At 35.6% G+C, this 16,387-nt stretch overlaps 1 protein-coding gene across 2 annotated transcripts in view; it reads left to right on the top strand.

Annotated features, from left to right (window-relative positions):
* SLC38A4 (solute carrier family 38 member 4) overlaps window positions 1-11,933 on the top strand; it is a 59,936-nt gene extending 48,003 nt beyond the window's left edge. Inside the window, exons 12-16 of one of the 2 annotated variants that reach the window (XM_030822681.1) lie at window positions 973-1,073; window positions 2,807-2,931; window positions 8,550-8,694; window positions 9,565-9,662; window positions 11,162-11,933. In XM_030822681.1, the coding sequence (XP_030678541.1) occupies window positions 973-1,073; window positions 2,807-2,931; window positions 8,550-8,694; window positions 9,565-9,662; window positions 11,162-11,263 (571 nt within the window). In that variant the 3' untranslated portion in view covers window positions 11,264-11,933. The remainder of the gene's footprint in view (window positions 1-972; window positions 1,074-2,806; window positions 2,932-8,549; window positions 8,695-9,564; window positions 9,663-11,161) is intronic. The other variant, XM_030822682.1, reaches the window with a different exon arrangement.
* The last annotated feature ends 4,454 nt before the right edge of the window (window positions 11,934-16,387 follow it).

Here is a 16,387-nt window from a genome sequence, read left to right as displayed (position 1 = left end):
AAATGAAAACACCCATGACAACCAAAACTTAAGGTTAGGGGCAGCCTCAATAAGCCACTGATGTCATTTATAGTCAGCACCTAACCCTTGTCTAGAACACATTCATTACAAGAGATGTGTCAATATCTGTCCTTCGTTGTCTTATTTGTACAATAGAGTCACTGGCTAGAAAATCTTGTTTCTTCCAGCTGATGGTCTATGATTCATTTGTATTCTTTTCCCTTTGAAGTTGTTGATATTTGCTTGGGAACAAAGGGTATGAACTCATTATAGCTGTCTTCCTCTTTCCTTTAAGGGAGGGTATTATATAATAATTCTCAACTTCTTTAATCTAGATATCAGTAACCTCAGTCTTCATTCTCACTAAATAGCAAAACTTTCCCCATAAATTCTGATTTACCTCATAAAAAATTTCAGAACACTTTCAAGTATTTGGATGTCTTTGATTTACTTTGAAAATCACGTGTAGCAGTTACTCCAGAAGACTGACAATTGATCTTTGGCAGCCAGGTTCACTCTAGAATGGTTTCCAGAAGCTTTTCAGGTAACAATGTCAGGATTGCCGGTAGTCTGGACTCTTGGCAGTATTACTTTGCTGACTCTAGTAGGTTCTTTTCCTCATCTAAAGTCGTCTCATTATGAAATGCAAAAGCTTTCTACGTTAGGAGGCTGTTTGATCTTTATGTTAATTATATTCTTATTCAGTGGGCAGGCTTACTGACTGACATGAAATAGACTGTTCCTCTTCTAGGGAAATGGTTGTTTTTAAGACTGAAGGGGTAGTGTTTAAGAAAAATGGAAATGAATCCTCATGAGCTCTCTAAGACAAATTTAAATCAGCTATAAGTTTATGTACTAAATATGTCTTCACGATGAACAATATAGATATACTTTTTTATTATTATTTTCATTTTGAAAAGTGATTTTTTTGTAAGTTTAAAAAACAAAGCTTGGTGTTCTTTCTTTTTCCAGTCGGTCCCGGAGAAAAATGCAAACAGTGTCAAATATTTCCATCACGGGGATGCTTGTCATGTACCTGCTTGCTGCCCTCTTTGGTTACCTAACCTTCTATGGTAGGTCACTCTGTGAAAGTCATTCTCTATATGCAAATCCTTGTTAGGCTGATCCTTGACCTGGGTAGGTATGATTTTTAAAACTTGCCTTCTATAAGCATGATCTATAGATGACACATATTCAATTAATATACTATTTTAGCTTTGTCACTTGAACTGAGGAAATGGGGCCTGATTCAGCCTGGCTAACAAGTTACAACAATTTGTGAATTAACCTATATTTTATAAAAAAATATCCCTCAGACAAAATTGTTTTCCTTTAGGGATAGATGATATTTCTTTGGCTAGACTCCATAGTCCAACTCGGGCTACAAGTGATGAGAAAGAATCCACTTGCATGTGATAAAGCTCCTTTGATGGAATTATTAACTGCCACACAAATGGCAGGGAAACTGCCAGGTCCTCAAGTTTGAATTTGCCTCCTCTTTACCAGTCAAGTCAAATCTGGGAGCTTGGGACTTTAGGTAAAATTTCTGACATGTCCCATTCTATTTTGTTATACTAAACGATTTCCTAAGAAAGAGGACATGACGGAATTTCCTTCAATCTAAGAATGCACTACCAAAAAAAAGTGACTATGGCCACATTAGATTATGCCTGCAACATTTCGTCTCTGGCATCTTAACTGTTCACAAAGGGAGTAGGATTGTACTCCTTCCATGAAGTGTGGCCACATAAACAGATTTCATGGAATCACATATTGACCTGGTAGCATATGTTTACATGAATCAGTGTATCAATATAAATACATTTTTGTATAAACCTACTTTTAAAGTTTTAACTTAATTTTTTTTTCTTACTGACTTAGTAAATTGAATTGCAGGTATGACAAAGTGTGGAGGAAAAGATTCAGGAGTAGGCCACCATTTGCTTAGGTTTTCTTTCTGTTTGACTAATATTTGACTATTGACCAAACATGTGCTTTAGATTGGGCATTAACTTTTTGCTGGTTGTGAAATAATGAATGTCGAGGTCAATACTACTGAAGGTATTTTCACTTCTTTTTGTCTGATCTTGAGGTGAAAATCCAACTACGTTTGATTCCATAAATATTTTCTTGTTATTTGTGTTTGGAATCCTGAATGAATGTGTTTTCAAGTAGGGCAGCATCTTCGTTTTAGAGTAGTACCCACTGGGAGACCCTCTAAAAATTATGCTAATTTATCCCTGTATGTTACTTATACTTATTTTAATGAGTTTCATAAGACAAGCAAAAACTTGAAAAAGCCCAAAAATATCTGTTTTAGTGTGGCGATGGAGTCATAGTTGTTGAGCTTGAAAAAATGGTAGCAATCATTCATCCTAGAGTTTACACACTGGGTTTGTAACCTGCATCAGGAGTGGCTGCGCAGGTAGGGGCAGGGGAGGTGGTAGGCTGGGAGAGACAAGACGTGGGGCTTGGGCCTCTCATCCCCTTCAACAAGAGCACCTTGGTCTCTGTCTGATTTGTAATTGCTTCTGTACAGCGGAGATAGATTTATCACAATGTAAATGAGCTTGAGAGGCTCTTTATTTTGTATTATAGCTTCTGCAGCGTTATCAGCTTCAGGACCTCTTTTTTCCTTTGAATGAAGGTTGCATGGCTAATGAGCTCAGAGGCAAGACCAGAGGTGCCTGGATTCCCAACCTAGGTCTTTTCCTCTGTTCTGTGCTCTCTCTATAAAATGTTGCCACAAGTGACCTGTGCTGATTTGACAACACCAAGTGGGCTCATTCTCTTTTTCCTGTTGTAGGAGAAGTTGAAGATGAATTACTTCATGCCTACAGCAAAGTGTATACATTCGACATCCCTCTTCTCATGGTTCGCCTGGCAGTCCTTGTGGCAGTAACACTAACTGTACCCATTGTCCTCTTCCCAGTAAGTACATAAGACTTTGATGAAAGAAACCTACTTGACCCCATAAATTAGTATGTGTTCTACCTTCACTTTGATTCAATTATAGGGTGAGTTTGCAATTGCAATGCCTGAGGATATTATTATTTTCCTATAGCATTTTGAGCCACTTAAAATTGGCCATTTAATGTGTAGATAGAGCAAGTAGTTTCAGGTGGAATTTTTATTGTATAGGAAAAAAATCATAAAACTTATTTTTAAACTCAAATTTGAAAAGTGGAGCTGGAGCTTCTGTCTTGTGGATTAGTAAAACTGAGTAGGAGTTCATATAACTTTGGAACCTTGAAAGCCAAAACCATATTAACTTTCAAATCGTATTAAATTTCTTCACAGTTTTGAAGACATTTCATTTTTTTCCAGTTTGTCGTGCTGCAATAATATACAAAAGTTGCCTTATTTAACCTGATGCCTTGAAGGCTAATGAAAAGGGGATTCATGTTAAGTAAATTATATACCAGAACAAAATTTTTCAAAAAACAGTTATACTATCTATCACATATCTCTTTTACACATGGCCTCTGCCAGACTCACACCAAGTCACTCCTCCCTGGCATTTGTCATTGGCGTCAGTTTGTTCTGAGATCCCAGAGCTGGTAGTGAAGGTTTGGGCTGCGTGAGTTAAAACCACCACCTAAGGATAAACACAGGTCTTCACCCTCCTGCCAACTCCTCTTTCATAAACACTGAATTTACTCATTCATTTGAGGGGGAAAAAAATAAGTGACACAGTAACCAGCACTGTCCTGGACATAATGTTCCATACACGGCTGGCATATGAAGACTATTTCTATAATGACACTGTGGTCACTTTAAATGAAGCTTGTGTGCTGAAATATATTTTGGCACATTCCTTTTTCATGAGTGCATGAAATCAGATCCGTATTACTATGGTGGCTAATATTTTACTCTTAAGTCATGTCTTGCCTCTAATATATCTGAAAGTATTTCAGATGACATACACATACATAGCTTTAGCCTAAAATCAGCTCCGTCTTGGGTACAAGACAGAAGACAACTACAAACAGAAGGTATACGATACGGTAAAATTGCCAGGCAAACAACTTCACTGAGAAAAGAATATCTGGAGCCCTTCTTTTTATGTGTAAAAAAAACACTAACTAAATTTTGGCACAGTGTAAGCATTCACATCATTGTAGAATCAAAGCATAAGAAATCTGTGATGTGCTTCTTCTGTATTGCTTTATTCATATTCATATAGTGTTTTCAAGCCATGGTCTTAAGGGATTGCCAGAATTGGCCATCGTCACACAGACAGCTGGTAACAGTTCAACTAGTGCAGCTCATAGCCCAACACTGAGGGCTGCAATTATTGTCATGGGAAGTAAAAGTCATTTACTGATGAACATTTTACCTCAGCGCGGAAAATCCAAATCTCCCCTTAGAAATTCTTACCCTATGTGAGAAATAAAGCACTGGTATAAATCTGACCATCAGGAACAGCAATAGTGTGTAAACATTAGATGCCATTAGAACCAAAATTGACCATAAGAACCAGAGTTCAGAAAAATGACTAACTGCTATCCTTCATTATGTATTTCCACTCAACATTAGCATTTATGAAACATTTTGCACATTATCCTGTCCTCACCCTTGCAATGTTACGTTTATATAATCTGTGTAAGTGCTCCACTGCCCCACAGAGTCATAAGTCCCTGGGACTTGGGGATGTGCACAGTGACTGGCACAGAGGGTGAGCTCCATCGTGCTTGGGAAGAAAAATGGTCTTCAAATGAATCTTGCCTTGTCTTGAAATGTATAAACTGCCTTGTCTAGCAAAAGCATTGACACTCTTTCCCTTGGTGACATGTGCCACAAATTCAGCTGGGTTGAGGATCTGGGCTAAATGAACCAAACCTCCCTATAGATGACGGATACATAGAGATGGTGACAGAGAGTGGTCACTTCCGTGAGTGGATCTCAGTCAAGTCCTCTGAGGCTAAATTCAAATTTTTTTCTTTCCTAAAATGATAAAAGTTGTTATTGGTGCTTTTGCTTGTTTATTTCATATAACTTAGGGCTCAGATTTCCAGTGTGTCAAATGCTGACTCACAGCATGGCTCTTCTGACAGTTTATTTCATTTAAGGAACTCTTCACCAATAAGTTTATTACCTTGCCTTGATATCTCCACATATTAATAATAAAACTAATAAAACCTAATCTGAATTAAAATCTATCAGCTTTAGGCATTAATTTATGTTCTTCTTTCAGCATGGTAGCTGGGCTCTCTTTCTTAGGAGCCTGAGAAGATATGACTGGGGTTTGTTTTTCTCTACTTCATTTATTATCTTTCTTTTTTCCAATCAGGTTAGTTTTTTCCTTCTTAGTAAAACGTGCATAGTAACTGCTTGTAGTATTTGTTGAACAAGTGAATAAATGAAATGAATTAAGGTAGTGTTTTCACTAGCAGCCCAACATTTCTTTCTCTCTTAATAGTGGGTGGGGTATCAATTATGGAATGGCACCTCCTTCCAGAGGACTGATCATGTCATTTTCAGCTTATGCTTCCCTTTTAGCAGTAAAGTTCCCATATTTCCATAAAGAACAAGAAACCAAATAATCCTAACGGATATATCATGAACACACAGACACAAATTTCACCTGCCACGCCTTTGAAAAAAGATCCCTAGCTACTTGTATTTCATCTTATAGTTAAAATCAGTCTTTTCACTTATGTTGCCTTCAGATCTCCTGTTTTGAAGTGTATGTAGATATCGACATAGAAATGCAGCATATATCGCTATCAACTGCAGTGGAGCAGTGATTCGTAGGTATTTCCAACATCCTTGCCTTAAGCAAACCTGCAAAATCAAAGTGTGAGCTAAGTCTAAACAATGGGAGAGGCTTTTTTTTTTTTTTAAGAGTTAGAGCTAAGACTCTCACTTCCTGCTGTGCCTCCACATTTTTGACCTTCACATTGGGCCCCTGCATCAGAATACAGCACCCCCTAACAGGCTCCTGTTCAGGACTCTTTCTCTGGAAATAACAGATGTTGTCTCTAGAGCTGCATAGAACCTTAATGGAATCATTGTGGGTCAGAGGCCCTGGATGGTGCTGGGGACCTCCCTGACCCACAGCATCTGACCCACATTTCCAGGTTCCTAGCGACTTGTGTCAGTAAAGAAAAAGGCACATAGCTAAGTGGAAGAGCAGATGAGGCTTGGTGGGAGTCAGCCAGTGGCCTGCCCTAGCAAAGGTAAACAGAACTGCTGGGGGCTTTTGGTCCTAGGCTCACTCCTCAGGGAAGCACTTTAACGTGGAATGACCAGCAAGTTTCCTTCCTGATCTTTTCCACCACCACCACAAGCCTAGTACCTCCCTCCCTCTTTGCTCTGTTGCCCTCTTCAGGAATGCATTGGAAACCACCTTCAGTTCTGTTTGGAATTTTCCTATTCCTTATTCACAAAGAGGAAGAAGCTTTTGTGTTTACTCCAACCGTTCTACCTATTATTCCCATAAACTTTCTGTGATCTCATATCATTAGGCCAAATGTTAATCTTTCTGGGAGCCAGGAGACTGCTTTCACATTCAGAGGCCCTGGACATATAGGACTGCCTCTAACTCACTCTAACTCAGCTTATTGACTTCAATGCACCATTTTAACAAGCGACTAAAAATCAAACTGTGACTATTCTCTGAAAATGAACCTCTATTTCATACTTGTTTATTCTGTTTAACACTGTGAAACAAATTAAGTCCTCAAGCACTATGTATATACCATAAAAAGCTAATTTGTAAGCCTACTAATTGGACCAGTTTTGACAATATTGAATAAGCACTAATTGCAGATCATAATATAGAATTATAGGCTGCTGAGGAAAACAATATCACACCATTTGCTTTACTCAGTTTACTTTTCAGAATGAGTTTCATAATGTTCACTAATCCAATTTTTAAAATCCTTTACAAAGTTATTCTTAAACTATTTCCAGAGACTATCTGGTTTATCATTCTAGAAATGAAATTGTCTTTCAGCCTAAACAGATGGCCTTAATTTTTGGTGGAGTGGTATGAAAGGAATGTCACATGAGAAACTGCAAGCTATTTAGCTTGAATTTTTTGTCATTCATACATGTTTCAAAATATATTTTACATTTTCTCTCTTTTAAATGAGTTCCCATCTCTGCACCTTAAGTGACTTCAGAACTAAAATTTTAAAGTGAAAATCAATCACAGCATTTCCAAAAATGTGAACTCCTAGCTTAACCAAAGTATTCACTTATTGGAAAGTTGATAGAGTAATTCCACTAAGTCCAAAAAGTGTCCTCTAAAAGATTCCAAAGATAAGAGTGTTTTCAACTTTGTCAAGCTGTACAAACACAAATGTCACTCCCTCCCTCTGCCCACAGGGATCTTTATCCAGTTACAACAGTGTAACTTGAGCAGCTGCTGCAAACTGAGGCTCTCTTGACCCTTCGCCTACTTATTTCAACTGCTAAAATAGGGCTGAAATCTGTCAAGGATCCTGAAGGGAAGGATAAGATTACTACTATTCGATTTAATTTAAGCTTTTATTCAGTGCCTGCTGTGTGCACAACACTAAGCTAGAAAGTCTGAGGAATGTTTAGATTATTAGGTCCTGTTCCCTGCCTTTCATAGATTTACAATCTATTGATAGGGAGAGCTAGAAAGGAGAGAAAGAGGAAGAAGCAAACACAAAAACATCAAAATTTTAAAATACCATTTTAAAATTTTATTTTAAAATGTTAAATACAATGCAAAATTAAGGAAAACCTAGATTTGTAAAAATTCCTTTCACAATCTTGTGTAAATCTATTCAGTGCTTGCCCTTAATGTCTCATCCAGTCTGATGAGACATGTTTTGTGATCAACAAGGGTTTTACTGTGTTTCTTAATTATGTGTCTTACCTGTTATCTCTTTCTGACTGAGATTATTTTTAACAATAAATTCTGAAAACTAAGAAAGTGAACACATAAAATATTGTCTTATAAAATACACCAAGGAAAAAATGACACTCCATCTCAAATATCAAAAGTTAGCATCAAGACTGCACAAGATGAATGTACAGTCATGTGTTGCTTAAAAATGTGGACATATTCTGAGAAATGCATCTTTAGGCAATTTTGTCATTGTGCAAACACCATAGATTGTACTTGCAGCCTAATTGGTGGAGCCTACTATACACTAAGGCTATATGGCATAGCCTAGTACTCCTAGGTTACAAACCTGTACAGCATGTTACTGTACTGAATAGTGGAGGTAACTGTAATACAATGGTAAGTATTTGTGTCCCCAAACATAGAAAAGGTACCGTAAAAATACAGTATTACAACCTTAGGGTATCACTGTCTTATATGTGGTCTGTTGTTGACTGAAATGACTGTACTTAATACCACTGAACTCTACACTTAAAAATGGTTAATATGGTAAATTCTATGTTATGTATGTTTTATAATAATAAAAAAATTGAAGAAAGCATCAAGATCTTTTCTGGGAAAAAAGAAAAAGAAAGAAAATGCATTAGAGTGATGAGAATATTTGAAGTAATAGATAAAGTCAAAAACAAAGAAATGATCTTGCCTTTGAACTTTCTTGTTTAAGATTCGTACATCAGTGACCACACTGTTATTTCCCAAAAGACCCTTCAGCTGGATACGACATTTCCTGATTGCAGCTGTGCTTATTGCACTTAATAATGTTCTGGTCATCCTTGTGCCAACTATAAAATACATCTTCGGATTCATAGGTGAGTTTCAGAAAGGCTTCAATTTGGTCAACCCAAACTCGTGCCTCATTAAATGGTGGACAGGGAACCAGTGCTGGGTCATCCAGATCCCAGTCTTTCTCAGGCTCATGGATTCCCTTTATCCCTGCGAGGCTCTGGTGATTGAGCTGGTCACTTTCTGTTCCTCCTGACTGACATTGGGAGCCACCTTATAGGTCATTTAGTCAAGCTGCTTTTTCTGACAGATGAGGAAACTGACCCCATAAAAGTCAAGTCATATACCTTGGTGTGGACCCAGGATTTGGACTTAGGTATTAGCTCTGTCATCAGGAAAAGAGGAAGATAGATTTTACCTACCAGAAGCTCTCTGATACTATGAGTATCAGCTGAACATTGAAAGGTATCTTCAGAGGAGTAGGAAGTTGATTATATAAAGTATATTGTTAGTTATTTCCCACAACTGTGTGGTCTATTAATTTTCATTCTACTCATTGAGGGGTTAAACTTTAAACACAATCTAAAACTTTAAAAAAGCCATGTGTAGGTCACTTGCAAAGTAAGAGGTGGATAGGTTGTGTCCCAAGTTCAGTCACCTTAGTATGTATTTATATTACTAATCCCCTGTAAATTTGTGTTAAATTCAGCCTTTTGTTGCTTATTATATGTTGCATATACTTATGCAGCTTTGATGTTAGGTACATTTTAATTATCTCTATAAACATATCTTCTATGAATAAATAACCAAGATGAGCTTATGTGACTTAAGTGTGTGTTTTTAGTGCTAAGTATAGGATAGCTTTATATTTGGTTTTCTTAAAGTGTGTGCTGGCATCTCCTTTGCTAAGACCTGCTGGGTAAGACATTGACCTTGCCCTGTGTTTGTCTTTTCAGGGGCTTCTTCTGCCACTATGCTGATTTTTATTCTTCCAGCAGTTTTTTATCTTAAACTTGTCAAGAAAGAACCTTTCAGGTCACCCCAAAAGGTCGGGGTAAGTAAACCTTGCAATTTCCCCCATTATTGGTTGTTCTTCCAACTACTTAGAATAAACTGGAAAATACACATAGTTTAGAAAAATGAATCAATGTACAAGAACGAAAAATCCAAAATGGGCTAGAACTTTCTGGTAGCAGAGAAAGGGGACATATTTCTGAAACTCAAATGATTCTACTTCAAATATCAAATACCCTGTGTTGAGTCTGTCATACATTCAAATAGTAGTAGCCTTTCCCACAGGCACATATGCTTCAGGCACATAGCAGTGTCCAATACCAAGCTGTGTTGCACTATCCATGGAAAATCATGCAAGAAGGAATTAGGCGCCCTAGCGGTGTTATGGAATAATTTAAATATTTTGGTCATGGTTATTAGGTTTGTAAAGCCAAAGGAAAGATGTTGCTTTTGTTTTCCCCTCCGTAGTACCTGTTGTCCCTGGTGTGGACTAAGATCCAGAACAGAACCATTCATCATTCTGTTAACCTCTTTAGATACAAAATACAGTCTTATTAAATTAGGGAGTACATATTTCTTTTCCATAGACTACTATAGAAACAAGTGTTAGAAATAATTGTTTTTCCAATAAGGAAATATTATCTTTCACTCCTTAACAAAGTCATGTTAAGGCTTGAAAAGAGTATTTCTTACTGAATTACTCTGAATTTTTACCTTGAAGTCATTTACCTTTGGGATGTTTTGGGGACTTCAGGATAATTTGGTATCAAAAGGTCCACCCAGCAGCTTTCCCCCATATTTTAACTCTATGTAGTCCATCTTGCTTGGATTTTAACAGCAGTATGAACTTGGCAAATTACTTGTCCTGTTTGTGACCTATTTTCAGTTTGACCAATTGTGAAATGAGTACAATTATCTCCTAGACCCATTCTAGTGAAAAATTTTTAGTTGCTGCTTTCTTATATGTAGAATTAGGAGGTTTAAGTATGTGATAAAATGTAAGGCATCTTCTAGTGTTGAAATGCTGAAGTATTTTATATGTAGATATGTACATATATCCTTATATATGTGTGTGTATATTATATGTATGCACACACACACATATATACACTTTTTTGTTGCCACATCTATTAAGCTTTTGGTTTTGTTTGCTTTATAAAATTAGAATCATATCATATATGCTATTCTTTTATAACCTGCTCTTTTTCACCTAAAAGATTGTAAGCATTCTCTAGATTATTGAATCTTTTTCTGTCCCTTGATTTTTAATAATCACAGTGTATTCCATCATCTTGATGTACTAAATCAGTTACCTATTACTCCATTGTTGAACCTGTAGGTTGTATCTCCCCACTGTATTCCTCTTCTTTCTTCAACTAGGATTCTAAATTGACTGATAGGTTAGGACTGGGCATCTGAGATATTAAGAATAATATGGCTCAATATCTAGATCAGATTGCCACATTATGTAAACAACTAAAAAACAAATTGTTCTAAGTATGGTTTCTGAGTTCCTAACAAAGTCTCTCTGAATTACAGGCTTTAATTTTCCTTGTGGTTGGAATCATCTTCATGATTGGAAGCATGGCACTCATTATAATTGACTGGATTTATGATCCTCCAAATTCCAAGCATCACTAACACAAGGAAAAATACTTTCTTTTTCTATTGGAAATGGTTGCAAGTTATACTCCAAAAGACATGTGAATTATCTTGATTGGAATGTTATTCATAGGAAATAACAGGAAGATTCCAAAGATGTTTACCAGTAATATCACCAGGCACCTGCAGAAGAGGAAAATCACTGTTTTTGTCAAGGATGGTTGTGTATGTGTTTAAAATAAAACCTGTGGTGCACATTTCTGCCCAGGTTTTACTAGAGCAGTGTGAGATGATGAAGGTGTATTTTTGCTGCTTTACAAGCAGAATAAGGGTAACTGCATGTAACAATCATCAGATAGTACTCTTTCCCCTGCCGTCTCCTCACCCTGCACCCCCTAAAAAAGTACCAAACATTTGCATTCTCAGAACATCAAACAAAAATGCCCTGGTGGCAAAGCTATCACCATTTAATGCCTTCTGTCAGTCTTGCACCAAAGTCTCTGGTCTGTTTACTAACAGAGGCAAAAGGCATGTCTTAGGAACTGTTTCTGTAAGGTACATGAATGGCCAAACACCAGTCTAGAGCATCTCAGTGTCAACAGCAAAATAATATTTTGCCCACCCTGTTTGTGACATTGAGTTGTGACTTCTATATTCAATAGATTTTTTGTAGATGTTAAAACATCTATATTTAAATGTTAAAACACTAGAGAGGGGCTTTATTTCAATCGTAGAGCAACAACAAAAATAATGCTTATAGCTAAACTGCCTGTTCTAGAAAGCACCTGCTTTTTCATGTTATTCCTAAATCCTCTTGTCATACTTTTGTCATTGAACAATGCTCTCCCTCTCGTCTTCCATCCTCATTCAGAATTTTTAGAAGACCACAATCGTGGAGATACACTACCCAGTATTGTTTGATACATTTTTATTTGATAAACATTCAGTGCAGGAAACTGTGATTTGCTATATGTTTATGTATATAATCTTATTCTGTAGTCATCAGAATGTTAATGTATGGTACATTTGATTTTTATTTTTTACATGTGTAGTTTTCTTTCTTCACAGTCAAAGCATTTATATTATTGGGGGTGGGGGCAGGAAATTAAGTTGGTGGGCTCGAAAATCCATTCATATGTATCTGTCTACAAATGTCTGGGGATAATTTAAATTTGAAACCTAAGTTATATATAGTTCGGCAATGCTCTTCTTCAATATTTACAATAATAGGATGATCTACAAGAAAATAAGTTTCTTTTTGCAAATTATTATCAATACTAAAGTTGTTCTTTTAATTTAGCATATCTAAAATAGGATTTAGTTCAGTTTAGCTCACACAGGTGTTTGCTGACATTCATTGGCCATTTAATACAGTGTTGAGTGGTTCTCCGTAAAAGTATAAGTGCTAACACTACAAAGAAATGCACACGATCATTCTTGCTCACTTCCATAACAAACTTACATAAAATGGATTTAAAAATTCCTACTCACAGCCTATAACTTCTGGAGTTCACTACCTTTTTTTCAAATCATGGTAAGAACACTTGTGTATTTTATATTTTAGTAAAGCCAATTATGAAATACAAGTATCATACACGTATGATAATACTAAATCATATTTCAATAAATTTTGTGGACTGTGCCTAAGAAAATATATTGGTCTTATGCATTATTTTCTAGAGGCATAATACTGTAAAAATAGTGCACTTTGTTATGGAAATTGAGCATTACTAGAAAGTATCATAACTTTTGAGCTACTACTATTTGAAAAAAATCTGCCAAATAGCATCTTTAAGATATATTTACATTTTCACTCATCTAAAGAGTATACAAAAATAAAAAGTGGAAAAAGGTATCTTCTGAATGTTCAAGAGCATCCTATAGTGCCAAATAATAAAGCACCATTTTTTTCTTCATAACCAGGATTAAAATTCATATATACTGCAGGGCAGACATACATATGATAGCTTGTGCTGATTAATTTAACCCCATTTGTAAACAGATGAAAATTTTATTTTCTTATTTCATTTATAAGATGGCTCAATGTATTGGGAGGCTTCTTTTTTATTACAGAAAGTGTATATTGGTATATAATAAATGAACTTTTCAAATGACTATGATGTGATTTTTGATCTATTGTTAAAGAATGTTGTGTTATTTGTCCATGAAACAAAATTTAAAATCCAAATACTGTCTGTCTTATATTGGTATATGTTCCATTTTCATTGTTACCTTTGACACATAGCTAACATCTATAGCCATCATCATGAAAATAATTGCCATCTTATTTTGGCAAAATAGATATTTAATCCTAAATTATTATGATGATTATAATTTTGGCATCACATATATACCACCTAGAATGAATGTGGAAGAAATGAGTCTTTTATGGTGAGTTTGAAAGAATCCATTGAAGATGGAAAATGAGAGAATAGAAGAAACATGAGAATAGTAAAATAAAAAGCAGAGAAAATATGGGGGCAAGGAAAACATGTGAGTGCTAAGGATTGATTATGAATGAACGATTAGGGGGATTGATGGGTCATAGGGTAAGTATATGCTTAACTTTATAAGAAAGTTCTACATAGTTTTCCACAGTGTTTCTACCATTTTCATTTCCACTCGTACTACCTACAACTTCTACTGATTCCATAGCCCTGCCAACATTTGGTGTTGTCTTTTGTACTTTAGCCTTTCTAGAGGGTCTGAAATGGTAACTCATTATGATTTTTATTTCTGCTTCTCTGACAACTAATGTTGAAAGCTTTTCATGTGTTTAATGGTCACTCATGTATCTTCTTTTGTGAAGTGTGTATTCAAATGTTTTGCCCATTTTTAAAATTTAGGTTTTGTCTTTTTATTGTGTATTTGTAGAAGCTCTTTAAATATGGATCCATGTCCAGATTGCCAATATATTTTCCCAGTCTATGGTATGGTTGCTTATTTTCCTAAACGTGTCTTAATTACATCTTTCTGGGACCAGGTCAGTATAGCTCAAAGTTTTGCAATTTATGTCTTAATGAAATAAGATTAATCAGAGTGGTATAGTCATAATTAAATGTTTTGATGTTCTGGGCCCATACAGGTAGGACTGGATCATCTAACCAAGATGCAAAAAAAAAAAATAGTACTTAGAAAAACTTATTTTAAACTAAACATTTTTATAAAAGCAAACTAGATCAGCATACATTAAAGCTAGCCACAAGGCAAAAACTATACCAAGAAAAAAATAACAGAAATTTTAAAAAGAAGCCTCAGAAGCCTCTTGATATGGTATGGATCTGTGTCCCCACCAAATCTCATGTAGAATTGTAATCTCTAATGTTGGAGGTGGGGCCTGGTGGGAGGTGATTGAATCATGGGGATGGTTTTGGTTTAACACCATACCTTTTGGTACTGTCATAGTGAAACTGAGTGAGTGATCTCAAAATCTAGTTGTTTAAAAGTGTGTGGCATTTCCTCCTTCTCTCTTTGCCTCCTGCTCTGGCCTTGTGAAGTGCCAGCTCCCTCTCCACCTTCCACTACTATTGTAAGTTTCCTGAGGCCTCCCCAGAAGCCAAGCAGATGCCAGCATCATACTTCCCGTACAGCCTGCAGAACCATGAACCAATTAAACTTATTTTCTTTATAAATTATCCAGTCTCTGATATTTCTTTATAGCAGTATAAGAATAAATGAATACAGCTCCTATCCTCCAAACTTAAATGCTAAACCTTTAATTTGTTGCACACCTACTCTTAAAGATTGACTAAAGGAAGTTCTTCAAACACAAAGTAAATGATAAAAGGACAAATGTTGGAGTATCAGGAAAGAAGAAGAAACAAAGGAAAGTAAGAAATATGGGCACATATATAAGACTTTTCTGTTCTTAATGAGTTTTATAAATACATTTTTGATTGAAAAAAAATACTGATACTCAAGATAAAGATATTTTTTTAATGTGGAAGGTAAGGGACCTAAATAGAAGTAATGTGTCTACACTTCATTCAAGGTGGTTAAATGCTGATACCAATAGACTGCAATAAGTCACATATGTCTAATGTAATATACAAAACAACCACTATAAAAACTATACACAGACATACATTCAACAACACTATAAATCAATTAAGATGAATTTATTTAAGTATTTAAATATTTAAGTAACCCACCGGAACCCAAGAAAAGCAAAGCAGGAACAAGAACCAAAGAAAACAAATAATAAAATGGTAGGCCTAAGCACTAATATATCAATATTACCTTATAAGTTAGTGGTCTGAATATACCAATCAACAGAGATTGGAGAATGAATAAAAACCATGACCCAACTATATGCCATTTATAAGAGATTCACTTCTAGTTCAATGACATAGTTTGTTGAAAATAAAAGGAAGGAAATAGATATACATACAAAAATTAGTAATAATATAAAGAAGGAGTATCTACATTAATATATGGTAAAACAGACTCTAGAGAAAATAAAATTACTATAGACAAGAGGTGTCCATTTTTCCTATCATGAACATAAGAATAAAGGATCGATTAATCAGGAAGAGATAAGCCTAAGCATGCACATACCAAGCAATAGGCTTCAAAACACAAGAAGCAAAAACTGATAAGAGTAGAAAGGAGAAGCAGATATATCTGCATTGTAGTTGAGGACTTCAACACCCACCTTTCAGAAACTGATAGAACTACTAGATAGAAAATTAGCAAAGATATAGAAGATATAAACAACACAATCAACCGACAGGTTCTAATTGATATATATATAGAACAGTTTGCCAGCAACAGTGAAAAACACAGTTTTTTCATATTCCCATGATAGATCATATTCTGGGACATAAAACAAACCTTACAAATTTAAAAAATTGAAATAATATAGAGTGCATTTTCTGACCATAATGGAATCAATTAAAAATCAATAACAGGCAATAGCAAAATCTCTAAATAAATGATAATTAAACAACACGCTTCTATGTTACCCATGAGTCAAAGAAGAAGCATAAAATGACATTTTAAAATACATAGAGCTGAATGAAAATTTTAAACTCACATATTAAAATATGGAGGATGCATTCAACGCAGTGCTAGGAGGAAAATTTACAGCACTAAATGCTTGTATTAGAAATGAGGAAAAGTTGACCAGGCATGGTGGCTCATGCCTGTAATCCCAGCACTTTG

Source organism: Nomascus leucogenys, chromosome 11, assembly GCF_006542625.1.
Source record: "Nomascus leucogenys isolate Asia chromosome 11, Asia_NLE_v1, whole genome shotgun sequence".
NCBI classification, from domain to species: Eukaryota; Metazoa; Chordata; class Mammalia; order Primates; family Hylobatidae; genus Nomascus; species Nomascus leucogenys.
The sequence above is the reverse complement of the archived record's forward strand: the minus strand, read 5'-3'. Positions and strand labels throughout refer to the sequence as shown.